The following is a 27299-nucleotide window of genomic DNA, read 5'->3' as shown; positions in this document are numbered from 1 at the left end:
TAATCTCATAAATTTTCCAGTTATTTCAGTTATGTAATAAGTTTATTAGTATATTACTATATTTTAACTTTTGTTGGTTAATCTCGTATATTTTTCAGTTATTTCAGTCATGTAATTAGTTTCTTAATATATTTTAACTTTTGTTGGTTAATCTCATATATTTTTCAGTTATGTAATCAGTTTTTTAGTTAATTTTATATGTTAATCTCATATTTTTTAGAATATCTCATATATTTTAACTTTTGTAAGTTAATCTTATATATTTTCAGTTATTTCAGTTATGTAATCAGTTTCTTAGTATATTTTAACTTTTGTTGGTTAATCTCATATATTTTCCAGTTATGTAATCAGTTTTTAGTTACTCTATATGTTAATCTCACATTTTTTAGAATAATCTCATATATTTTAACTTTTGTAGGTTAATCTTATATATTTTCCAGTTATTTCAGTTATGTAATCAGTTTCTTAGTATATTTTAACTTTTTTTTGGTTAATCTCATATATTTTCCAGTTATGTAATCCGTTTTTTAGTTACTTTTATATGTTAATCTCATTTTAGATTAATCTCATATATTTTATTTTTTGTTGGTTAATCTCATATATTTTCCAGTGATGTAATCGGTTTCTTAGTATATTTTATCTTTTGTTGGTTAATCTCATATGTTTTCCAGATATGTAATCATTTTTTTAGTTACTTTTATATGTTAATCTCATATATTTTCCAGTTATTTCAGTTATGTAATCAGTTTCTTAGTAAATTTTAACTTTTTTTGGTTAACCTCATATATTTTCCAGTTATATAATCAGTTTTTAGTTACTTTTATATGTTAATCTCATATTTTTTAGTACTTATTTGAGATTTTCTATTTCTTGTTGGTTGTTATTTCATCAATAAAGCATTTCCTTATTTATTTGTATTTTTAGATATTTTTTTATAATTTTTTTAAAGTTTTCAAAAAAAATTTTGAGGCTTACGCCTTTACGCCTCGCCTCGGTTTTTGGTGGAGCGCCTCGCTACGCCTCAACGCTTTTCACAACACTGGATGAGCAATTGCAAAGATATAAGATGCAGCAAGTGATAAGCTTCCATATGCCCAGCAAGCCAAAGTATGGGAAGCATAGCTGCTTGTTATTAGATCATTCTTCATAACATGTTCCATCTTAGAACATGCTGGCCCTCTGTCTTTCTGTCAATTCATTGTAGTACCAGGTAGGAAATGCCCAAGCCAAGAATCACGCCAGATACAGCAGACTAAGCAGTACAAGGTTGACTCAAGCCTATGCTAGTCACCTAGTGCACACCTTGGTTCACATGACTGAGCACTGCCCATGCTTTGGGCCAAACCAGACTTATCATAAAAAGTCAACTCCAAGGACCAAGCTGAAGCAGACACAAAAACTCTAATAGGGTTGAGCCCAACAGAACAATAAAATATTGATGTTTGCATGGCCTTGCTGGAGGATAGACCAGTTAATGCATTTCTGATCACCTTGTGTAGACCCTAGGAGCAAATATAGCATAACATCAAGTTAGTGGTCCAGTGGAAAGCTGACTGACAGGTATGGTTTTAATTCCGATTTCATGTATTGGCAAAGATAAAGACAACAAGAAGATGCCTTCTCCATTGACCATAAGACAAGGATCTTATCCCTTGGTCGAATCACAAGTAGGAATGTCCCGGTTTTCACCTAACATTGCAACTCACCTATCTCTTTGAAGAATTTACTGAAAGCAACATGGTGGCATTCCATTTGGTAGAATAGTCAAAACCGCTTATCTCTAATGAATTAATCTCACTCACCAATATCAAGTTGTAGTATCAATCAGGGAATTTATTATGATATGATAGATTTTAATAAATCTCAGAATTTCTAAGATTATTCATATACAGCTTTGTCTTGGCACAGAACCTTCCTTCTTCTCTTTGGTGTGATTCTCTCAGTACACCTGTTATCACATTTTAGATCTCTGACTACAAAAATTATGTTAACTCAAGTTTATTCAGTTTTCTTCTGTACTTAAGATACAATAAAGAACCCAATAAGGGTTAACAACAACACAAAAGAAGTGCACAAGCACTAGTCCACCAAGGGATAATACAATATCCAAGAGAGCACTACAAGAGCCACTATGGACCAACACAAATATAAAAAATATATATTTCTCTTGTAAATGCTTAGAAAAGCATTGAAGAATACAAAGGAGAAAACCCCTATTTATAATACAAAGGAGAAGGAATAGGAGCAGCCCAACTAGCCATTGGAATAGCCCCCAACGGTCATATTTATGACCAGTGCGAGCAGCCCAACAGCTAGTTGGGCTGCCCCAACAGCCATATTGAATATTAAATGTAAAAAACAAAAAGAAAGAAAAAGAAAAGAAAAGAAAAAACAGCCTCTACTAGACTGATACCTATTACATGGATGAAATTACTGAAATACCCCTGATAAGTATTTCAGTATACATAGAACAGAAAAATAGAAATATATATATATAGAGAGAGAGAGATTGGTAGCTGCTCACAAGTTAGGTGTGAAATGAACGTGTTAAATAGGCTTTTCAGCCTTTTTCATTTTATTTATAAATACTGACCGTATAGATGTGATCTATGAATTTGATTTTATAGGGATAAGCTCTTGAAGTGTTCTATTCCGACACATGGGTGGGTTTTTATAAGGTTCAAAAACATCAACGGTCCAAAATCTTTGTAAATTTTTTAGGCTCCAAATATCATTTTTTTCATCGAAAACACATGATCCAAGTGTGGATTCCTTGTAAATCGACCATGCCAAACACATTTATGGGGTCGGAACTGCGAAAAAAACACCGGAAGGGCAGAAAAACCCATTTAGCACGTATGATTTCGCACTTAATGTGCGAGCAGCACCTCTCTCTCTCTCTCTCTCTCTCTCTCTCTCTCTCTCTCTCTCTCTCTCTCTCTCTCTCTCTCTCTCTCTCTCTCTCTCTCTCCGTACATTGAAAATATTGCGATATTATCGGTTATTTCAAGGTAGCCGATAATATCGGAAATATATCGCGATATTTTCAAAATATCGCCAGAAACAAAATATCGCAATATTTTTCAAAAAAAAAACTCTCTTTGCTTATTTTAAGCTTGCATTTCCTATTTTGTTATTTCTTTTATATTTTAAAACCTTTAAAACATGTTTCATTGTATTTTTGGAAGAAAAATAATGCAAAACTTATTATTTTCTTAGTTTTTCTATTGTTATTTATATTTTTTCAATTTTTTAAACTCCCAAGATTTATCAACTTTTGAAAATCTCTCCGAGAAATACCCTAGCCTAGAAATTACCTTTAACGATACAGATGACTATGATATATATATAAATATGTGTGTGTGTGTGTTACAACATATCATTTAACAATCTGATATTCATGTATGCACTATGTGGACCAGGTTTAGAGCTTCCTATTGATGATTAAAAGTTCATATTTTCCTCAGGTAAAGAACAGTAACAATGCACCCCAGTGCTCTTGATAGTCTTCCACCATTTCCTACCAATGGTTGTTCCTGAGTTCTATAGTTGTAGACTCATAATCAAAAAACCCAGTTGGCAGCTATAACAACATGCTGTGGCCGAGCCAGCCCACCATGAGTCGGGTTTGGTTCATTTTTTTAGGCCCTGACATGTTAGCTGCCGGGCTAAAACCCGGCCCATCATATACATGGCTGGGCCCGGGTCGGCCCATGGGCTACCCGGCTGACCCGATGAGTCTAAGCTACCTAATTAATTTCATAGTAATATGAAAAGTAAAGAAAATAGCTGGCTGCATGTAGTTTGTTAATTATTACCATTACCTAATTAGTATATTAATTTTATGAAAACTAGAAACATAATTAGTTGGATACATGAGAAGCTATTGATTATTACTATTTATCTAATTAGTATAATTAATTTTGTGAGAAATAAAAAGATAATTGACTGGGTGCATGGGACTATTGGTTTATTTAATAATTAGAGTTGCTGACATTTGAAAATAATATACAAATGAATTTAGGTGGGGCCGAATTGACCAGGTAAACATTTGCCCATTGGGCCAATGGGCTGGGTCATGGGCTGCTCTTCAAATCCGAGCCCATTAGGAATCGAACCAAAACCCGGCCCATTAGTAAATGGGTTGGGCCATCTCCGGGCTGGACCACACTAACCCGATGAACCAAGCTCTAGATGGGCTTGGACAGTGCCTGCCTGATGCCCACCCCTAACATTGTGCCCTTTTTGCAATCCAAAAAGTTTGTGACTTCATGCGCAAGATTCAAAAGAAAGAAATTGCAGAGGCTTTGAAGAAAATGAAATCAAGAAGGGCAGTTGGCCCAGATGGTATACCTATCGAGGCTTGGAAATGCTTGGGAGAGAAAGGTTTAGAATGGTTGACAAATCTTTTTAACTTGATTTGGCGAACAAATAAGATGCCTAATGAGTGGAGGAAGAGTACTTTGGTGCCTTTATATAAGAATAAGGGTGATATACAAGATTGCACAAACTATCGTGGTATAAAACTCATGAGTCATACTATGAAACTTTGGGAGAGGGTGATTGAGTCTAGGTTGAGGAAGGTTGTCATGATATCGGAGAATCAATTTGGTTTTATGCCTGGAAGATCAACTATGGAAGCTATACATCTTCTTAGACAACTTATTGAAAGATATAGAGAGAGGAACAAAGATTTGCATATGGTTTTTATTGATTTAGAGAAGGCATACGATAGAGTACCTAGGGACGTTCTCTGGTGGACAATGATGAAGAAAGGTGTTTCTCTCAAGTACATTAGTATAATTAAAGATATGTATGAAGGAGTAGTAACCAATGTCCGCACTTGTGGAGGGGTGACAACCAATTTTCCGATAACGGTTGGGTTACATCAAGGATCTGCTTTAAGCCCTTTCCTATTTGCGATAGTGATGGATGAGCTTACGAGATCAATTCAAGAAAATGTACCGTGGTGTATTTGTTTGCTGATGATATTGTTTTGATTGATGAGTCTAGAGCTGGGGTTAATGCTAAGTTAGAATTATGGAGACAGACATTGGAAGCTAGAGGTTTTAAGTTGAGTAAGAGTAAGACTGAATATATGGAATGTCGGTTTAGTAAGCAATGAAGTAGTGATGGGAGTGTAGTGAAGCTTGGTGAGCAAGATATACCGGTGAATGATTATTTCAAATATTTGGGATCCATCATTCAAAAGTATGGAGAAATTGATGAAGATGTAAATCATAGGATAAAGGTTGGGTGGATGAAATGGAAAAGTGCTACTGGAGTGTTGTGCGATCGTAGAATGCCATTGCGGTTGAAGGGAAAGTTTTATAGGACGACTATTAGACCCGCTTTACTATATGGTACGGAATGTTGGGCTGCCAAGAGACATCATATTCAAAAAATGAGTGTAGCTGAGATGCGGATGCTTAGATGGATGTGTGGAAATACAATAAAAGATAAGATTCGGAACGAAGAGATACGTAAGAAGGTAGGTGTTGCACCCATTGAAAATAAGATGCGAGAGAATCGTTTATGGTGGTTTGGACATATTCGGCGAAGGCCTAATGATGCTCCAGTTAGAAGGTTGGAGAAATGGGAAAATATATTAGTTAAAAGAGGTCGGGGTAGGCCTAGGAAGACTTGGATGGAGATGATAGGAAAGGATATGAATGCTTTGAACCTCACCGAGGACATGGCGTTGGATAGAAATGATTGGAGGAAAAGGATTCATGTGGAAGACCCAAAATGAATTTCTTTTTTGGTTCATATCGCTGACCCCAATTGTTTTGGGATGAAGGCGTAGTTGTTGTTGTTGTTGTTGTATATTAATGAATTGAAAATTTTTAAAACAGCACATATATAACAAATGAGCAATAATCAAAGACACACTTAAGCTTTTTATTTTGTTAAAAATGTACACAAACTTTTATTTGTTAATAAAAAATGGACTTTTTAGTAGATTAACATGGGCTTCTAATAACCCAACTTAGGTTACGCTCTTAAATTTACATGTTAATCCTTGATATATTTCAGATCTCTCTCTCATACATAGCCCAACTTCTTTGTTGCAATGTGCGATGGTTGCCCTTTACGAAGCTTCACTCTAGCTCCCTCTTATATTTCACTGGAGTCCTTTTGTCTCCACGTGAAAAAAGAAAGGGAAGAAAAATAAAGATCAAAGGTGCACAACAAATAGATGGCGGTAATGATGGTGATGAAGGGCACGAGAATGAAATATATGGCACTGGAGTAAAGTAATGATCTACATTGTATGGGATAGGGGTGGCAATTTCTGACACGACCCGCCAACCCGACCCGCCAACCCGCCTCTTAGGCGGGTTCGGGTTGGGCTTAAGCCAACCCGTTTAATAAACGGGTCGACCCGTGTAACCCGTTTATTAAACAGGTCGGGTTCGGGTTGGGGGTATGCCAACCCGCCAACCCGGCTGACCCGTTTAATAAACGGGTTAGGCGGGTGGGTCAACCCGCCAACCCGTCTGCCCGACCCGCCAACCCGACCCGCCAACCTGCCTACCTGCCAACCCGATCCGTCAACCCGCCAACCCGACCCGCGAACCTGAAAACCCGTTTACCCGACCCAACCCATTTATTAAATGGGTTGGCGGGTCGTGTCGGGTTACCCGTTTATTAAACGGGTCGGGTTTGTGTTTGCCACAGCCGACCCGTTTAATAAACGGGTCGGGTTCGGGTTGAGGTATGCTGACACGCCAACCCGCCAACCCGACCCGATTGCCACCCCTATTATGGGAGGGTAAAAATGAGAGAGTGCTTTCTTGTCTAAGGGTAAAAATGTTAATATAATGTAAATTTGATTCTGTGTCGGACTGTTTTAAGTCCTTGGAGAATTTTAACTAACCAAATAAATTATTAGGTGTGTTTTAAAAATTTTGAAAAAATAGGTTTTATGTAATTATCTCAAAGTTAAGTACCTTTTTTGAAAATTTCCTTAAAAAAGAAGAGTCAATCATAAAGTTGTCAGTTTGCTCCACTCATCCCCTCTGCCATCTTCCATCTCCATGCCCCTCTTAAATGTTATGATATAAGTTGTTTTCATCAAATTTGGCCTTGTAGATGGATTCAGCACCATCAATTTAAAGAATCTACCCTTGGGTTGCTTTTTTCAATGAAAAAATATAATTTTTTAAATCACAAAAATTATAATTTTTCAACCATTGATTTTTGAATAGCCAAAAAATCTTGCACTATTTAAATGTTGATATTCACTAAATGAATGATGAAGATGACATCCATGTGTCCGATTTCACCAAAACAACTTCATCAACGAAAACCCAAGGTGGGTATAAAGATAGGACAACATAAGGGATGAGTGAAACCAATTTGTTTAGCTGCACCATTCATAGCTTTTAACCAAGTTATGTTGAAAATGAGACTTCTGCTCATTCCCCAATGCTTGAAAAAGCCAATGAATGAGGTAGTGCCTTTTTTGCCAAGTCACACGGACTCGGCTAAAAGGTCAACGCACCCGTGTCGCCTGTACCTGACACGGGTGCGGCTTCGGACATGGGGCGGACACGGTCAACCAAGTGTCGGACTCGGTCAACGCACGGGGGCTGAGTCTGTCCACATTTTGGACTCGATCAAATTGACCGAGTCTATTTTTGTCTATTTTTTAGGGCAAAAGACGTATAAAAACTAAAAAAATGATTTTTTTATATATTTTTTTAATATATATGTATATATATAGCCGAGTCTTATTATTGTTATATATATAGTTGTGTCCCCTAATGAGCACAACTTTAACCGAGTCTTATGATTGTTATATATATATATATACATATATATATAGCCGTATCCCCGTGTCCAAAATTTTTGAAATTGCTCTGCACCCGTACCCGCACCCATGTGACATAGCTTTTTTGTTTTTTGGGTAATTATGGGCAGAGCCAGAAATTTAAGCAAGGGTAAGCACAAATACACAGGATGAGGATTCTAAGAATGAGGATTCATTTAAACAGGATGCACTTTGAGTCCTTAACAAATTTGACCCAGGTACGCTTGGTTCAATCCTAAGTCCATCCTAGTTTTATTATAACCCAGCTTTAGATTTTCTTTGATAACCTAACCTAGAACAACTGTGTTCAAACTTGTGGCGAGCCCAAGTCAAGCTCGAACGGCCTCAACAACACCGCAACCTCATTTTCAACATCCAAAACTCAAGTTCTTCGATGGCTAAGCTAAATCAATACACTAACAAGTGAAGCTAAACCCAATAAGCTTATCAACGCATACATGCTATGCTAAAACACTTTGTCCTTCAGCCTTAAGGGGCGCCCCACACCTGGCCAGGTGGGTGAGCTTTTAAGGCATTCAAGCTGAAGGACATCAAGAGTTCAATATATAGGGCGCACGTCCCTTGCTGAAATGCAGAAGCGAGGTATGCCACATAGGTGCAGGTTCTGATGCGGATACGGGTGTGGAGGGTGAGTCATGACTAGTGTTGTGAAAAGCATTGAGTAGTGAGGTGCTTCACCAAAAACTGAGGCGAGGCGTAAAGCATATGCCTCAAAAAAAAAATTGTAAACTTTAAAAAAATTATAAAAAACTATCTAAAAGTACAAATAAATAAAGAAATGTTTTATTAACGAAATAACAACCAATAAGAAATAGAAACTTTCAAATAAGAACTAAAAAATATTAGATTAACATATAAAAGTAAGTAAAAAACTGATTACATAACTGGAAAATATATGAGATTAACCAACAAAAGTTAAAATATACTAAGAAACTGATTACATAACTGGAATAACTAGAAAATATATGAGATTAACCTACAAAAGTTAAAATATATGAGATTATTCTAAAAAATATGATATTAACATATAAAAGTAACTAAAAACTGATTACATAACTGAAAAATATATGAGATTAACCAACAAAAATTAAAATATACTAAGAAACTGATTGCATAACTGAAATAACTAGAAAATATATGAGATTAACCTACAAAAGTTAAAATATATGAGAATATTCTAAAAAATATGAGACTAACATATAAAACTAAAAAACTGATTACATAACTGGAAAATATATGAGATTAACCAACAAAAGTTAAAATATACTAAGAAACTGATTACATAACTGAAATAATTGGAAAGCATATGGGATCAACCTACAAAAATCTTGTTGATTATGTCTTAGAAATCTTGTTGTACAAAAAAAAAATTGTGCCTTGAGGCACAAAGGACCGCGTCTCAAGGCGAGCAGCGCCTTTTGAGCCTCTAGGCGGTTTTTTGATAACACTGGTCATGACAATTTCAAAAAGCTTGGGTGCAGGGGTGCGGATATATATATGAGAACTGAAATATGAGAACTAGAATATAAGAACTAGAAATATGGGTACTTCCAACACTTTTTTTGCAAACCATGTGGATGTACTTGGCATGGTGAATTTGCTAGGAATCAACCATTGGATTGTGTATTTTTGATGAAAAAATGTGATTTTTTAATGCTTGAATATTTATGAAGATTATGAGCCACTGCACATTTGTAAGGTTAGAATCAAGAGAAAATAATCGATGAAAAATGCGGTTCACACATTATTCTCATATTCTAGTGATTCATATATAATGTGTGTGTGTGCAATTATGTATTTATATATAATATTAGATAAAAATGAACTTGGTTAGGGTTAGGTGAATCTACTTTTGGGACAAAAATGGACCTCGGTTCGGTTGACTTCACCTGACACAAAGGAAGTTGTGTCCAAGTGTCGCGGACATGGGTGTGTTTCCCTGTTAGAAGAGTCTATGCTACATATCAATGGAGAAACCTTCCTGGTGGTGGGTTATGTCACATGGGTGCGGGTACGAGTACGAGTGCGACACGGGTGCGGAGCAATTTCAACAACTTTGGACACGGGGACACGGTTGTATATATGTATATATATTTTTAAATATATATATATATAACAATAATAAGACTCGGTCAAAGTTGTGCCCCTTAGGGGACACAGCTATATATATAACAATAATAAGACTCAGCTATATATATATATATATTTTTTTAAATATATAAAAAGATCATTTTTTTAGTTTTTGCTCTAAAATGGACAAAAATAGACTCGGTCAAAGTTGACCGAGTCCAAAATGTGGACGGCCTCGGTGCGTTGACCGAGTCCGATACTTGGTTGACTGTGTCCGCACCCGTGTCGGGGTGTGTCGACGTGGGTGCGTCGACCTCCTAGCCGAGTCCGTGTGACATAGGTAGTGGCCCTAGTGGGGTATACCTGGAGGCTTTACATACATGAGAGACGATAGGCCGTGAATCCATCCCCAATCGCTCCACAAGGGTGGTTTCCTTTTGTTATCCTCCCAATCGCCCCTCCTCCCACCCCCCACAACCAAAAAAAACACTTTGTCCTTCTTTGAACTCTACTTGTTAGGTCTAAAAAGACAATTTTATGAGCTGCAATATACTAGTAAAAACAAGGGTCGAGCAGATCAACTCATTTAGAAGATCTAGAAACAAAAGGAAACCAATAAAATCTGTTTACATCTATGTCACATGGGTGCGGGTACAGGTACGGGTGCGACACGGGTGCAGAGCAATTTCAAAAATTTTGGAAACAGGGTCGCAGCTATATATATGTATATATATTTTTAAAATATATATATATATAACAATAATAAGACTTTGTCAAAGTTGTGCCCATTAGGGGACACGGCTATATATATAACAATAATAAGACTCAACTATATATATTTAAAAAAATATATAAAAAAATCGAATTTTTTAGTTTTTATGCGTATTTTGCCCTAAAATGGACAAAAATAGACTCGGTCAAAGTTGACCGAGGCCAAAATGTGGACAAACTCAGCCCCGGTGCGTTGACCGAGTTTGACACTTGGTTGACTGTGTCCGCACCTGTGTAGGGTACGGGTGACACGGGTGTGTCGACCTTTTAGCTGAGTTTGTGTGACTTAGGTTTACATCTAAAGAAAGTAGAAAATCTAGAAGTTTAAAAGTTTATAAATTAATTAATTTTTATTGATTATAACAATTTTCTTGATATAGAGATGGACTAACTTTACTCTGAATATGTCAATTGGCATCCACTTTCACGATAATTTGATATTATGACGAAAGATTGATCTGTTTCAATACACTGGATATACATCTAATGTTGCAATATTTTGTAATATTGCTCCCTTTTAAATGTTGTCATGTTTAGCAACCTTTTTGAGGCATCGTAAATTGTAACATACCAAAAGGAAAGATTTTAGCTATAATGAAAGATTTATGGAAAAACTAAATAATATTTTTCCTGTCAGCAAAAAAGACTAAATAGTATTTAGGTAAAGACTTGGCATTTAAAGTGCAAGTATGCAACAAAGAGAGCCGTGAAAGTAGAAAACTACACAACCCATTTTTTTCCTTCTCTCCTGTTTCTATTATAGTCTTATTAAAAATTGGAAACTAGATATTTTTCCTGTTTACAATGTTTACACTACCCTTCATGTCTAGAACCACAAATTACAATTTTAAAATGCCAACAAGAGAAAGTGAGTGAGACACCACCAGATGAAAAAAAAATCAAACAAGAAAAGATATGGTTTTATAGCAACCACGTATAAGATCCCTAATTAATTGAGTGTTTTTTGACTAGGAAAGCAAAAGGCTTAGCCACTATTCCCATGCACTGGTGCCACAGAAAACAAAAAATGAAATAGACGGTCAACCATTAGAAACATTAATAATAACAAACAGAAAGACAGAAACACGCGATGACAACCTGCAATGACCATGAAGATACACCAAAATCAACACCCAGAAACTATAGGGTAAATGAAGGAGCCTTCGATGTGTGTGTGCACACGTGCACGTGCACATGGACACGTATATGTTTTCCACTTTTCCATTTAACACATCTGCAACCAGAAGCACTGCTGCAAATGTAGCCCAACCTTTCACAGTTTCACCACTGTGACTGCAGCATCATGTTTCCTTATATCCATTTGGTTCCTCATTACCAACAAAACACCTACTCAATAAAATCTTTTTTTAGTCAAATCAAAGTGTACTTTGAGTTTCACAAACTTTGTGATTCCTTGTTTATAACTTTATACCATAGTCACCCGTATCCTATAAGGCAATTTATCGGCGAGGGTTTTCTCAGAGATATTTTCAAACAGTGATTTTTCTTGGGAAATCCTTGGAAGCTATAAAATTTGAAAAAACATAAATAATAATAAGAAAGCTAGGAAAATAGTAGGTTTTCTATTATTTTTCTTGCAAAAAGATAAAGAAAAGTTTTAAAATGTCTTAAAATACAAAAGAAACCACAAAATAGAAAAACTAAACTTAACATATATAAATTTAAGATTTTAAAAAAAATATCACAAAAATATCGTGATAATATCACGAGATTTTCATTTTGGCAATATTTTGAAGATATCGTGATATTTTGCCAATATTATCGGCCTAGATGGAAATCATGATATTTTCAAAATATCGGCAATACCAATGGCATTGGTTTGAACAGCCCTGAGCTTGTGATATATATATATATATATATATATATATATATATAGAGAGAGAGAGAGAAGGAAAGAGAGAAACACACACACACGTGGATCTAATGTTCCTATGTTATCGCTTTGCAATCAAACACAGTTACAAACCTCCGGCATAGCCTTTGGCCTCGATAAAGACCTCATAACCCTTTTCATATGTTCAGAAGCGCCAGAATAAGTTTCCAATAAATTACACCATCCAGAGTCTGGATCAGTTGTAATCACGTTGCACAAAAAGAATGTGCTGCTGCACCTGATCAGACAACACCTGTTAACTGACCCCATAGAACAGGCCATGAACCAGTTAGAAAACACAGGGTCCACATACTGTAAGGTGCAGCAGCACATTTTTTGTGCAATGTGATAGCACCTGATCCAGACTTCATTCAAGTTTTTTGAAGGCCTCCAAGCAACAAATCTTGTATTAGCCCCTTGTTGCCATGATATGATAAATAAACCATGATTACACAGATAAACAGAAGGAATGAAGTTATTTATGTAATAGAAGAGAAAACCCATACAGAACATATGCATCCATCAACGAAGAGGCATTAAATACACCTACTCACCACTGAGTGGGCAGCGAACTGAATAAATCCGACAGTGGGCCTGTTTCAAGCATTGATGCACCAGCCCAATCTCTCAACCAAAATCTGCAGCTTAAAGAAGTGCATTGTTAACAATTTTTCAATGACACACGGATGAGTAGTAATAAAGAATAAGAGGCATGCCTTCTCAGAGATGATCTAGCCAACATTGTCTGTGGAACTGGGACCAGCAATGCTTCAGCTGGATAAATAAATACTTTCTCAAGAAACGATACATGATCTGATGATCCCTGCTTCTGCTCACCTTTTCCAATCATGCCTGAAGATATTTTTTCTGCAACATCATGCTTGGCAATCTTTAACTGGGAATTTGAGTTTTCTTGCAACATCTTTTCAGCCTCCATGCAAGGAAAATCCAGACTAACTTCTGCATAGCAACTATGTCCACGGAGCTTGCAACCAGAAGATTGAGTAACACAGGAAGGCATGCCAGCCACTAAAAAACCGCTTGAGGATTTACCATTGCTGCACATTGTTTCAATCAACTTAATGGTAAGAAAACTTTCAGAATAGACTCAAAACTCATCAAGCCATGTAAGCAATATGAATATCATGTAAAGTGCTGCCCACTCGGTAAATAATTCATTTACACTGTACCTGCCGTACACATGCTTCACAAGATCACCTGGACAACAACCGGTAAGCCTGCCCCTCATTCCATGAGGAGAAACAACAACTGCCAATAACACAAATTCATTGCCCATAAGCAAAAACACAGGAGAAGGAAAAGGCAAAAAGAGGCAGGCGTGTCATTGCAAATCCTTGCAAATTAGAAGCAAGCAAACAAGATCTACAAAATAAAGCATGGATATTATTTGAGATGTAACTTGAACAGTCCAACTTTTTACAATGCAAGTCCCAAGCTTAGCAACACGAAAGAGTTAGGTCTAAATCCTCGAGGTAGCTGCATTAATAGGAAATGTCGTAGTTCAAGTGGCAGGCCAAAATACGGATAGAGCATAATAGCCTAAACAGTTCAAAAAAATGTGCGAGGAATCTTTTGGTGCCTAATGATGCAGGCAATTTAGGACAGCATGAGTGACAGGATATACGTGTCACAGGATATATGCAAACGATACATGCATACACATGCAAGTACATGCACCACATAGACGTGCACACACACACGCACCTACGAACATGCACTCATGCACGTACACACAAGCAACCCACACACACACATACCTAAATATATATCAGTAATTATTTGGTCAAATCAACCAAATTGTCTTGTCTAGTTGGAAACCATAGGTGCTTTATCTACTCAATTTGGCCCCACAAACGAGTGTTCAGCACGGTTTCCTATTAAGAATCATACTTTGGATCATCTTAATATAAAAATATGACTTCATTTTGAGTTATGAAACTTGGGGAAAGGTGAGCTGTAGATTATTAAAGTTATTAAAACCTGCCTATCACATCACATCAAAAATCAGAAAAATTGTGGTGCCCACTAGATCAGGCATCTGGTCAATCTGATCAAAGAGTAGCTCCACACACACACACACAAGTGGGTGCACGTGCATGTCACGCACTCACGCAAGTATGTATTTTGTAACCACAAATTTAGAATCCTAATAGATTTGTACATGACATTATGTGGGCAGTTTTGCAATTTTTATAAATATTTAATAAAAGTGACAATTAATAACTTGGTGGGATGTCAATTGATGGCTCCAATGTCATCCTTGGTGTGAAGTCCCCTATGCAAGACAGCCACTGCCAGCTGTGAACACCCCAAATTTTTCAAAATATTGTAAATATTCCTTTTTTGCCCCCGACCCCATTTTATGAGTAATTGAGTCACTTTTAAAATCTAAATTCCATTTTATTTCTCAAATTTTACTGAAATTAAATTCATTTTACCTCTCTGACTCGATTTCGGATCCGGATCCGATATCAGAATCCAGATCTGAGCTTTGTCATCCAATTTTTAAATCAAATTCTCAAAATTATCGAAATAACCTTTTGAAAGGCTCAGACAGTTTGTCTGGTATTCGTTTGGATCCATCGTGTTATATTCCTCGATTCGAGGTTTAGAACTCGAATATTTTCTCAAAACATGGGTCCAAACTCATCTTTTTGAAGAAATTTCCCCAAAATAGCCTTGAATTCTCAGAAAAACCCTCTTTTGTAAATACTTCTCAAAAATACAAAAAAAATTGTTTTAAATCTTTGTTTTCTCGTAAATTATAGGGTTTTATTCAAAAAATACCAAAAAATTGGAAAATATAGAAAAAGAAAAAGTTTTGAAAACCTCCTTCTTAAAAATATCCTTTTTCTAAAAACCCCTTTTTGAAAATCAATTTTTTATATAAGAACCACTTTTAGGAAAACCGTTTTAAGGGAGACCCCTCTTTGTAAAATCTTGAAAATCAAAGGGCCCCTCTGCAAATCTTTTTTAGGGTTTGAAGACCCTTCGTAAGAAAGGAAAGGGCGAAGACCGCCCTCTCACTCCCTCTTCACGAAGCTTCCACCGCCTCTTTCACCCCTTTTGCAGAACCACCCTCCGATCCTCCATGGTCTCCATCCCCCTTTCGTTTCCACCTTCAATCGCCAACCACCCTTGGATTCTCCTCCACCCATCACCAACGAACCTCCCTTCCAGTCCTTTCTTCCTCCTCTTTAAGAATCGGTAAAGGCAAACCCCACTTCATCGTTTTCACCCCTCCATCGCCTCTTTCTTCCTTCCCTTTTCCTCTTACTCGTATTATTCTTCTCTCCCCTTTGCATATTTTTAAGCTTTTTCTTCCCCATCGACCGGGAGAAGTCGACCCTAACGTAAGAGATTCAAGCCATCCGTTCCCCCTCCTCAGTGGTGGAAGCAGAGGGATCGCCTCTCACCCCCGCACCCTTCTTCATGCAGCATCCTTCTTCACTCTCGCCAAGATCCGTTCTCACCCCACCATTACCCTCCTTCTTCTTCTCGATTCTTCCTCTTTCATGCTGCTATCTTCTTTTTTTACCTTTAGTCAATTGAAGGAGTCGGATCCCGCACTCTTCCTTCCCCTCTGAGCCTTCGATCCCTCTCCTCTCGATCAATTGAAGAAACCTTGGTCTCAGCAACTGTTGGCTCCACCGAACAATTATACAACAGAGAGCCAAGGCTCGATCCGCCAGTAAAGGAGCTACTCCTCTCAGCCCCAACGATAACAGTGAAAGGTAAGTACCGTATTCTCTTCCATGTCCTTCGGTACTCCTTCCCTTTCTATTTTCCCTACTGCATTTTCGTGATTTCTTTCCTTTTCCCTGTTTACTAAAAGCATTTTGATATCATCGACCTGCCTATCACAGCCTCGATGATATCCATTGCAACATCAACATTGCCTCGATGACAGATGCTGCTGCATCTGGAGGCTACAAAGATTTTCTTAATAGATTCATAATGCATTGCTCTCATGCTTTAGATTTTTTTTCTTTTAATTTCCAATGTATTCAAAGGGTATTGGTTTGTTATATTTCCTTCATTTTTGTTTTGTTTTTTTGGTTTTTTTATTGTGAGTTTTCCCTTTTCTCGATTTAGTGTCCTCACTTTATCCTTTTTTTATTCTTGATATTCTCTGCATCGACTATGGCATTACCCGATCCCTCTGTATTCTCTGCATTCATATTTATGGATTTAGATACAAGTTTGATTACATCACTGTTGTGGCATTTGTTCGTAACATTTCATTCGGTAAGCTACACCATCCTGCATCCAGAAGTAATCTTCATGGTGACATCCGATCTGATCTAGTATCAGATCGGGTTTCTAAGCAGCAGTCTTTCATTTGATCTTATATGTTATCCATGGTTATAACCATTTTGCTTGCCAATCGCATTTTTTTTAGCTCTCTCGATGCAAAACACTTTGTATCATTCGTTATTTGGTTGCCATGCATTCTCTTCATTATTATATTTCGTTTCCCATAGTTATTTCTGATCCATTCCATCTGTTTCATTAACCAATGTTAGTCATTTATCTTGATTATGGTTCTATCATTATGTGTGTTAGTGTCACTCCACCCCATCTTTTGTTAGTTTGTTTTAAACATTGTTATTTGTTGTTAAAAATCACCCATAATTTCGATTGAAGATCTCTATTCTATTTTGATCTACTTACTGCAAAACTGTGCCCTGAGGATTTCAATTTCAAGACAGCAGATGTCTTTGACCTCTGATCTTGTCATGAACCCCGTTGAGCATAGTCTCAATAAGGAGCTATCTCGTGTACCTCGGCCTTGTGCTCATTCATTGGTATCCAAGTCGAATTTCTTTGGCCTAAATTATGACTTGGTGTGCTGTTTCTTTGGTTCTGAGATACAGGGTGTCTAAGAGAAGATCCTCAATCTTGTTAGAAGAGTGGTAGATAATGTTCATCGTCAGCCTCTGCAAATAGATGTAGCATAGCTATAGTGGACTTCATATAATATTTCTGTTTAGTGTTATTTGCATCTTCTGCATATTCTTACATTCACTTCTAGCATTTGTGCAATTTTTTCTGTTCAGTATAATAATCGTTTCACATTTCATGGTGATCTCATTTTCCCTTATTCACTGTAGTAGTGTCCATCTCATTTTTTTTTGCACTACATCCCTCACAATAATACCCTGCTAACCCACTAACATCAGATCCACATTAGGATTTCATTACATTAATAGCATCACATTCCATCATTCCCTGTTACTCAGCGCAACAAAATTTGCATTGTGGGGGATTGAAACAACTTTCTGAAATCTGGGCATATTCTGATAATCCACGAATTTGTTGACCTGAATGTCCTTTCACCCATGGATGATCTGCTAAGAAGGAGATCTGGTAGCATTTTGTACCTCCGACTTCCGCTTATCTACCACAGCTACCCCTCCAATGTAACAACGGAAACCATTTCAGCATCTAAATAGCTCAGAACAGAGTTACATTCTGATTGATGATGTTTGGAAAAGGAGGACTTACACGACATGGATGCAACAGTGAAGATAATTTGCTGAAAGTCGTGGTGTTCGCATGATAAGAAAGTCTGCTTCAGGTCTTGATCTAATTGCCTTGATCAGCTCATTGAAATTGCTGAAAGTTGCGTAACAGTCGATCAGCTCGTTGAAAAGGTGACTGATTTGAAGGATTTTCGGGCACGAATGCAATGACTAGATGTTATGGATTTTCTTTGGGTTGGTTGTACTGCTGCCTTATAAACTGTCAGTTCTTCAGATAAGTTTTCCTCTTGCACAGAATCCTATATGAAATCTAAGGGCCGTTACTTAGGTTTAAAACTTCTATTTTTGCTCTTTCCACTTGTTTTCTTGTAATGTTAGCAAGATCATCATCAGCCTTTTCTTCCTAAAGATGCTTGATGTAGCCAAATTATTCTTCTAACATCCTGGAACTTTGATGTAGGGTGGTTTACGTTCCTGTGTATGTGACAAAGGCACGTCTCCACCTGGTACAGTACATTATATGTTTTATAATTTTGGTAATTTTTTTTATGCAGAAATATTGTGTTCATTATAAATTTGATGTTCATTTTAATACATTCAATTGTTCTTGTTCCCCCCGAGTCCTCTGCAGTTTGAGACTAGACAATCTTTTGCAAATTAGTAGTGCACATCCTGGAACACTATTATTATGTTGAAATTAGACAAATAAAGCATGTGGTCATCTCATATTTAAGCATGCTAATTGATAACAAGGAATTAAAGAGGTATTACTCATTGAATGTTTCAAGCAACCTGCAGTAGCACAAGTCTGTCTTATGGGCAAGCTGGACAGGGCATGCTTTCTTTTTGTAGGTAGAATGATGAGAATCCGATCACTGTGATGGGAGATTATTACAGAGCTAAGGTAGTAACTTCCAAGATGAACTTGGTAATATTTTGGCTTTCTAACCCAGACATTGTTATTAGGGATGGATTTCCTGGAAATTCTTGGTATTTGCTTTACCTATATTGTGCATCCTAATAAAAATTTCCAGCTGTATATCTCCTGTTCTGTTATAAAGGTTTATATGTCATCATATCCTTTAAAAAAAATGTGTCTCGGTGAAAAGTTTATGTTGGTTTTACCTTTGTTTTAAACCTCACTTCCAACACACCATCTTGCACCTGCACTATCACCTCACCTTCAGCACCTCTACATTTCCATTATCTGGCCACCAGCATTTGCTCCATTTGTCTTCTTCACCGCTGCGGTTGTCGTCCCCTTTTGTGCACCCACATTAGTTTTGTAAACTAATGTAAAGTCCTTCTTTTCATAGCAGTTCAAGGAACTGCTGTGACTTCACACTTTCTACAACGGTTCAACGGATTGTTGGGAGTTTCATCTCATACCCTTCTCCATTAGTATAAGGTGTGGCACATGCTTTCTCATGTATACTTCTTTATAGATCTATGCATCATCATTAGACAAGCATATATAGATTTCTCCATTTGCATGTAGGCATAAAATTTTGCATTTATGCAGGTGCCTATCACATATGCATATCATATATGAGTGATATATATACTTAGATGCATATCCTTCTCATTAGCATAAGCCTAGTTCTGCGCATATTCATTTTCTTCATTAGCCTAGGCGTGACTATATGCATATGGGTCTTTAACATGGTATAATCTTTTATGTTTTGCCTTGTACTAACTCTGTTTTCCAGGAAATACATATAAAACATTGATTTCCTCCTTAGATTAGGGATTTGAACTTCAATTTCAATCATAATAGTAAGATGATAATGAGAACTCTACATTTCTAGCATAGATCAGGATGTATGAACATTGTAAATATCATAAATCATTTGTTTTCATGTCATTTTTCCCCTTTATTTCAAAATTCACGAATGGGAAACACGAATGAGTGCACCATTCTAATAAGAGGTGATTAAATTCTAAGTTGATGATTTGCATCAATGGTCATAGTCAGGATGTGAACAAGACTTAGGATTTTCATCTTTTATGGAATAACACTGGATCCTTTTCAAAATTCATCATATTTTCTTAAAATATTTTCCTCTTTTATCAGAGTTTAGTTTAAAATTAATTCAATACATATATCAATGGTCATAGTCATGATATATTGAGAGTTAATTTCATTTTAAACTCTATAAAAGCACCAAAAATATGTTTTATTCTTTATCTGAATTTAAATATGATTATTTTATAATACATTCAATGACCATAGTCAAGGATGTATTATATTTTCAATCTTATTTTAATTCACTTAAAGAATAAAATAGGATTTTTCAAATCCAATTACAAAAATTCTTTAAATTCATTCATCATTTAGGATAGAATCGCATCATATTCTCAAAATTCTTTTTTGCCAAAATCCAAGTGATTTTGAATATTTTTCTTCAAGTTTCTATTTCAAATCCAAATTCTATCTCATTTCAAAGCTCAATTTCAAAGTCCAATTTGACTTTGAAATTTCAAAATCATTTTTGTATTCAATCTTCAAATTTTCAATTCAATTCAAAATTCAATTTCAAAGTTCAATTTAACTTTGAAGTTTCTGATTCATCTTCTGATTCAAAATCAAGTTTATTTTCTTTTCTTCAAATTCAAAGTTTGAGATTGATTCCGAATCTCAACACTTAAATCTTCCTAAGTTTTAAATTTGATCTGGGTTTTCAAAACCCAGGTCCATATTCAAAAGTCTCATTTGGACTTTCAAAATCCAAAATCCAAAGTTAGATCCTAATCCCCACTTGGATCCGGATTTCCAAGTGCCAACTCCACTTTTTGGATATCAGACTTCATATCCAAATTCTCTTTAGGATCCAGAATTCAACTTCATCATCGGGACTCAGATTTCATATCCAAAAATCCATTTTAGGATCCAGAATCCAATCTCATCTTGGATTTCAATTTCTGTTTAGGATCCAAACTTTGGGTTCAACTTTCATCTTGAATTTCAGATTTCAAATCAAATTCAATTCCCAATTCCAACTTTCAAATCCAATTCCATTTTATTCCATATTTTAAAATTCAAGTTTATCTTAATTCCCAAAATTCGAAAAACCAATTCTGTTTCTCAATTCTATTTGGATTTTTCAAAATCTCATTTTGATTTCAAACTTCAAAGCTAGAATTCAATTCTATTTCAAACATTCATCCAGGTTCAAAATTCTAATTCAAAGTCCATTTATGACTTTGAAATTTCCTTTTCCTTTTATCTCAACTTCAAAAACATTCCTTTCGAAGTCCAGATTTATTTTTCCAAACTCTGATTATTCCAAAACTTGGAACTTTAAATCTTAAGTTCTAAGTTAGAAACAATTTCTTCACTCTATTCATCAGAAACACTTGGGGATTTCCAAAATCATTTTTGAAAGAGCATACATCCTTGCATTTGCGCAAGCATGATTCTTTGTGCATCTAGACTTAGAATAAATTTTTAGATAATCTTTTAGTGAAGCAAAAAGGCATGAATTTGACTCTTGGTTCGATTACCCCTGGTAAAGGCGCCAAGAACGGTCGAACCTCGTACCGACGAGCGAATCCCGTCTCCCAATTTTCCCGCAATATTTCAAAACGGAAGCGAGTTATTCTCTTAAATGTTTTCAAAATTAAGGTAAGTGAGACCCTGCAAAATAATTCATCTTCTCTTCTTTTCTTTTCTTTTCTTTTCTTTTATTTTCTCTTCTCTCTTCTTTTCTGTCTTTTATTTTCTTCCTTCAAAAAGGAGAGAATAGAGGTTGGAAAAGAATAGAGAAGGAAGAGAGAGAAACGACAAGAGAGGAAAAATTTTGCGATGATCACACCAGCCCGCTGTATCTGTGTATAGAGCCCTGCTGCCTCGCACTGCACTCATGCCTGAAGATGGGCACTTTACAAGCTTTCCAATTCACTGAAACCAGCAAGATGAACTTTGGTTCAAACTACCACAATGTGTATTGTGCTCCCTACTATCCCCACTTTCTAGCAAACTCTTCCACTTAAGCAAAAGCTCCTTATAACAAGTGGTCATGCTATATCCTTTCAGCCCTCCCTGCCAAACTGAACAGATAACATTCGGGTTGTCCGAAGTCAGGATAAGTCCCATTAATTTGGGACCACTTTGTCTACACAACAATGGTTCAATAAAGTTATGACCATTGTAGGAAACCCCAGACTGCATGCCATACTGCTGATTCTTTCTACAATGGCAAGGTCACAATGTGCTATCTATCAAAGCAAAAATTGAAGAGCAAAAGAGAGAACACAAAGAGAAGGCATGAAGAGACCTTCATTAAAAGAAATGAAAGAGGGTTGATCCCCCTTTCTAACTTTATATTTAAAGTAGAACTAAATGACCCTCTTAATTTGACTCTTACAACAATATTACAAGAGACAAAAATGCCCTTAAAATAATGAAAATACAAGAGGGTATTTCCTCACTAAAGTAATACACCCAAGGTGAGTACTGTACCGTATGATACAGTAAGATATGTATCATTGCTATGAAGAAAATCGATACAATAAGCACTTGTATCATGATAAGAGTGCATATCATATTGGTATCATATGTATTGTACGATACAAGCCCATATACAATCCAGAGACAACGCACTTAAAAAAAGGGCTGAATCGTAATTCTTCCGTTTTGGGTTTTAAAGACCTCTTGAGGGCCAACTCCCGCATTTGTATAGAAGCTACTAGAGAGGTATATGTTAAAATGTATGCATTTACGTATTCATGTAGGATATTTTATATATATATATAGTTGTATATTAACATAATCCTCAGGGGTATTTTTTTATCATATGTACTTCGCACAGCCCATTAGGGACTTTTCTCTTTTTTTTTATTTTTTACTTTTTCCCTCTTTACTTTTTTGACTTTTTGACCATGGACTAAATTGTTCATATTATAGAACTCTTGGGATTCTCCCCAATGGTCACAAATGTGACCCTTGGTGAGCTCCCTTTTGTTGTATAAATAGGGGACATTGTCCCCTCTTAATTGTATTGTTCTTTAGAGCATTTTATCAATAAAATACATTTTTTTATGCTCTCTTGTGCTATTATGCATAGACATCTTGTGACTATGTATTTTGCCCATTAGTGGCCTTATGACTTTATGTATCTTGCCCATTAGTAGCCTTATGACTTTATGTATCTTGCCCATTAGTGGCTTGTTATTGCGTGTTTAGGGATATCATTTGTGATCCCTGATTTCATTACACGGTATCATAGCTCATTGGGTTCTCTTGATCTTGAAAGTCTAGCTTTTGGAGGAGTGAAGATCGTGACTAAGGTGTGTTGTCTTCTCTTCCTCTTTTCCTCTTTATCCCTTTTTCGTCATGAAGCATGAATCAAGAGTGGATCTCTCCTTCAAACTCAAGGAAGCAACTACTTGACGTGGGCTTCGGCCATGGAAAATCATTTTCATTTTAGAGGAAAAAAACTTTGGGGCTTTGTGATTTGTACTACTCTTAAATCATCATTAAAGCTTACCAAAGTCGAAGGAGGTGTTGAAAAAGATCTTGTTGGAGATGATGATAATAAAGTCATCAAAGAACATCAAATAAAGGTAGAAGAATTGAAAAATAACGTTTATGAACAATGTTGACATAAAAATACGTGACAACATCACCAAATTTAAAAAAGCCAATGAAGCTTGGTTCTTTCTTAAGGATCTTACTAGACAATATTTTTGTCAAGACAAGATTAGATCCACTAAACAATGAGACATGTGTGTTCGGAATTATTTTAGTATTGTGTCTCCTCTTTGGGCTGAATTAGCACTCCTTGAGCCAAAATGGGTGGCTTCCGAAGATGTTGAGATAGAAAAAAGCAAATTGAGAATGAACACTTTTTCAATTCCTTCATGATCTAAGACAGGAATTTGAACAAGTGAGGTCTTCTCTTCTTCATAGAACCAAGGCTAGGTACTTGTCGAGGTGTGTCAAAAGGAAACCCGCCTTGGCATGACAAATAAGTATGATGATGTTTTGGTTGTTACTAGTTTGGGTTCTAATGTAAGGACCTATAAGCTCCCCCCACCCCACCCCTACTTTGTAAAACAAAATAAATATAATGGTAGATCCAACTATAATAGCGGGTGCAAGAAGGGTGTTACTTGCCACTATTGTAATGAACAGAGACACATTAGATCGGCATATCCAAAGTTTAAAGGCAAAATCGCTTTCGTTGGAGAAATCACACCAAAAAAAAAATCAAACAAAAATGGAGAAATCAAAGACACACTTAACTAAATATCGGAGGCACTTCAACAACATCTCAAATCCTCTCCTATGTTGGGTGCTGCCATTCCATCTTCTTCATGTCCTTCAGGTATGTGGATTCTTGACTCGAGTGCTTTCGTTCATATGACCCCTTATAAGAATGTCCTCTCTGAAGTTCGCACTAATTCCACTTTATCTTATGTTTCAACGGCCGATAGAACCTCCTTAAAACGAAAGAATATTGGAACACTTGACTCAAAAAAATCTCAAATTTCTTGTCCCAACAATAAGAGTTTTTCCAAAGTTAAAGTTAAATTTAAATCTTTTTTCTGTCTCTCAAATTTTTTATCAAGAAAATGTACCGTGGTGTATGTTGTTTGCTGATGATATTGTTTTGATTGATGAGTCTAGAGCTGGGGTTAATGCTAAGTTAGAATTATGGAGACAGACATTGGAAGCTAGAGGTTTTAAGTTGAGTAAGAGTAAGACTGAATATATGGAATGTCGGTTTAGTAAGCAACGAAGTAGTGATGGGAGTGTAGTGAAGCTTGGTGAGCAAGAAATACCGGTGAATGATTATTTCAAATATTTGGGATCCATCATTCAAAAGTATGGAGAAATTGATGGAGATGTAAATCATAGGATAAAGGTTGGGTGGATGAAATGGAAAAGTGCAACTGGAGTGCTGTGCGATCGTAGAATGCCATTGCGGTTGAAGGAAAAGTTTTATAGGACGACTATTAGACCCGCTTTACTATATGGTATGGAATGTTGGGCTGCCAAGAGACATCATATTCAAAAAAATGAGTGTAGCTGAGATGCGGATGCTTAGATGGATGTGTGGAAATACAATAAAAGATAAGATTCGGAACGAGGAGATACGTAAGAAGGTAGGTGTTGCACCCATTGAAAATAAGATGCGAGAGAATCGTTTACGGTGGTTTGGACATATTCGGCGAAGGCCTAATGATGCTCCAGTTAGAAGGTTGGAGAAATGGGAAAATATATTAGTTAAAAGAGGTCGGGGTAGGCCTAGGAAGACTTGGATGGAGATGATAGGAAAGGATATGAATGCTTTGAACCTCACCGAGGACATGGCGTTGGATAGAAATGATTGGAGGAAAAGGATTCATGTGGAAGACCCAAAATGAATTTCTCTTTTGGTTCATATCGCTGACCCCAATTGTTTTGGGATGAAGGCGTAGTTGTTGTTGTTGTTGTTTGTTGTTGATTGCAAAATTTCTTTCTCATCTAAATATTGCACCGTGCAAGATCTCCAGTCAGGAAAGTTGATTGGACAGGGCCACAGGAGAGGCGATCTTTACCAGAGTTACCGAAAATGCTTATGGACTAGGGGAAGTGCGCTTCCCCAAGATGTGCTTTGGAAGCGCAAAACGCGGCGCTTCTAAAATGCTTGGGGAAGCGCATTTTCAATTTAGAAAGTGTGCCCTCCTTTAAAGGGGGACGCTTAAGAGAAAGGCGAGTTTTCCCTTTTTAGAAAAAAATTTAACTCATGAAAAACAAAAAAACTAAAGATAAAATTTTATTAATAAGGGGGCAAAATGGACATTGTACAAAACCCGTGAATAACACAAAACTGAAAGGGGCTTAGGGTTTTGTTTTTCACCTCGCATCTGACTCCTCACTGTCTCTCTCTCTCTCAAGTTTCCGACGACGAAAGAAATTCCGATGACGAAAGAAATTTTGGTGACCTCCACGCGATGAATCTGTTCAGGTACGTTGTCCTCTCACTCTCTCTATCTCGATTCTCTAAATTTCTCTCACGGTAAGCCAAGCATGGCGACACTCTGGGGTGAGAAAGTAAGCCCTCAAAGTTTTTTCTTTTCTTTTGTTTTTATTAAGGCAAGCTGGGGTTAGGCGAACTAACCATGTATCTCTTAAGCCCCACGAGGCCGAGGGATGCACAATACTTGTGATGTAGCAAATACATACCTTATCATTTTGGCAGCACCAAAGCCTAGAGTATCGTGAAACAAATCTTTCATGTACTGTTGCACAAGCAACTGAACTTTAGTGTTGTTATATATTCCTGGAAGATACGCATCACCTGGCCCATCTTTATGTTGTTCCCAAAGTGCAGTGATTTTTTTCTAAAATAGATTCCAGACATCTTCTATCATTCTCAAGATCCATTGTTTATATTCCTTCACACCCACAATCTTTTAGACAACCTAAAACATGAAAAGCTAAAACACTAGGATAATACCAGTATTTATTAATTTTAGTCTTACGCAATGCAGCAACTTCACAACCTCTTTGTAGTTCTCTTAGACATGCTAGTACATGCTTACATGCGCATATGTTTGTGTGTAAGCTACTAAAATTTGACAAATAAAATATGAAAAATCTCCCAAACAAGACCGCTTCATAACATAGAGATACTATGTCACATGGATACATCTACAGGTAGGATACGGCCATTTTTATGAAGTTTCCAATATGACTTGTAAAAAAAAGGGTTATGGAGCGGCAATTAAAATGAAGTATCCATGTGACATAGGAGAGATGCATGAAAATTTTAGTCTTAAAAAATAAGCTACAAAATATGGTTGTATCATGGTTGAGCTAGTGAACCAAATAAATTTAGGCAAATGAATAAAAGCAAGCACAGTTTACTCTCCATCCTTTGTTGTTAATAATAGCTTTTTTAAAGTGTTTTTTTACTGATTCATGTACTTTTATGATGCAGGTATATTTGCATGTTCTTTGCTTCACTAATGACCATCACAAACTACACAATTATGATGACAATGATTGTCCATTTCAATTTGATGACAGAAAAGAAAATTGTTTTGGTGAGGAAGATGAAGAAGAATATGACTTGGATGACTACTTTTCTAAAGATGACTCAGATGATGAACCACCTAACATGCATAAAACAAGAGTGCTATGGCACCATGTATTAAAACAAAAGAAGAGTAGGCAAGAAAAGCAAGGTGGAACTCAGGTTTTTATATGCAGACACTGTAAAAATATTTA

The 27299-nt window shown here is 36.4% G+C and overlaps 1 protein-coding gene across 2 annotated transcripts in view; it reads right to left on the bottom strand.

Moving 5' to 3' along the window:
- The window catches only part of LOC149845409 (mediator of RNA polymerase II transcription subunit 13-like), a 154299-nt gene that overhangs the window by 84594 nt on the left and 42406 nt on the right, over positions 1 to 27299 (bottom strand). For both annotated transcript variants that reach the window (XM_089995739.1, XM_089995740.1), the window contains 3 exons: positions 13763 to 13841; positions 13289 to 13630; positions 13127 to 13210 (listed from right to left, as the gene is read on the bottom strand). In XM_089995739.1, the coding sequence (XP_089851865.1) occupies positions 13127 to 13210; positions 13289 to 13630; positions 13763 to 13841 (505 nt within the window). The remainder of the gene's footprint in view (positions 1 to 13126; positions 13211 to 13288; positions 13631 to 13762; positions 13842 to 27299) is intronic.

Source organism: Nuphar pumila, chromosome 2, assembly GCF_984573655.1.
Source record: "Nuphar pumila chromosome 2, dmNupPumi1.hap1.1, whole genome shotgun sequence".
Classification (NCBI taxonomy): Eukaryota; Viridiplantae; Streptophyta; class Magnoliopsida; order Nymphaeales; family Nymphaeaceae; genus Nuphar; species Nuphar pumila.
Note: the sequence above shows the minus strand (reverse complement) of the source record. Positions and strands in the feature narration are given on the sequence as shown.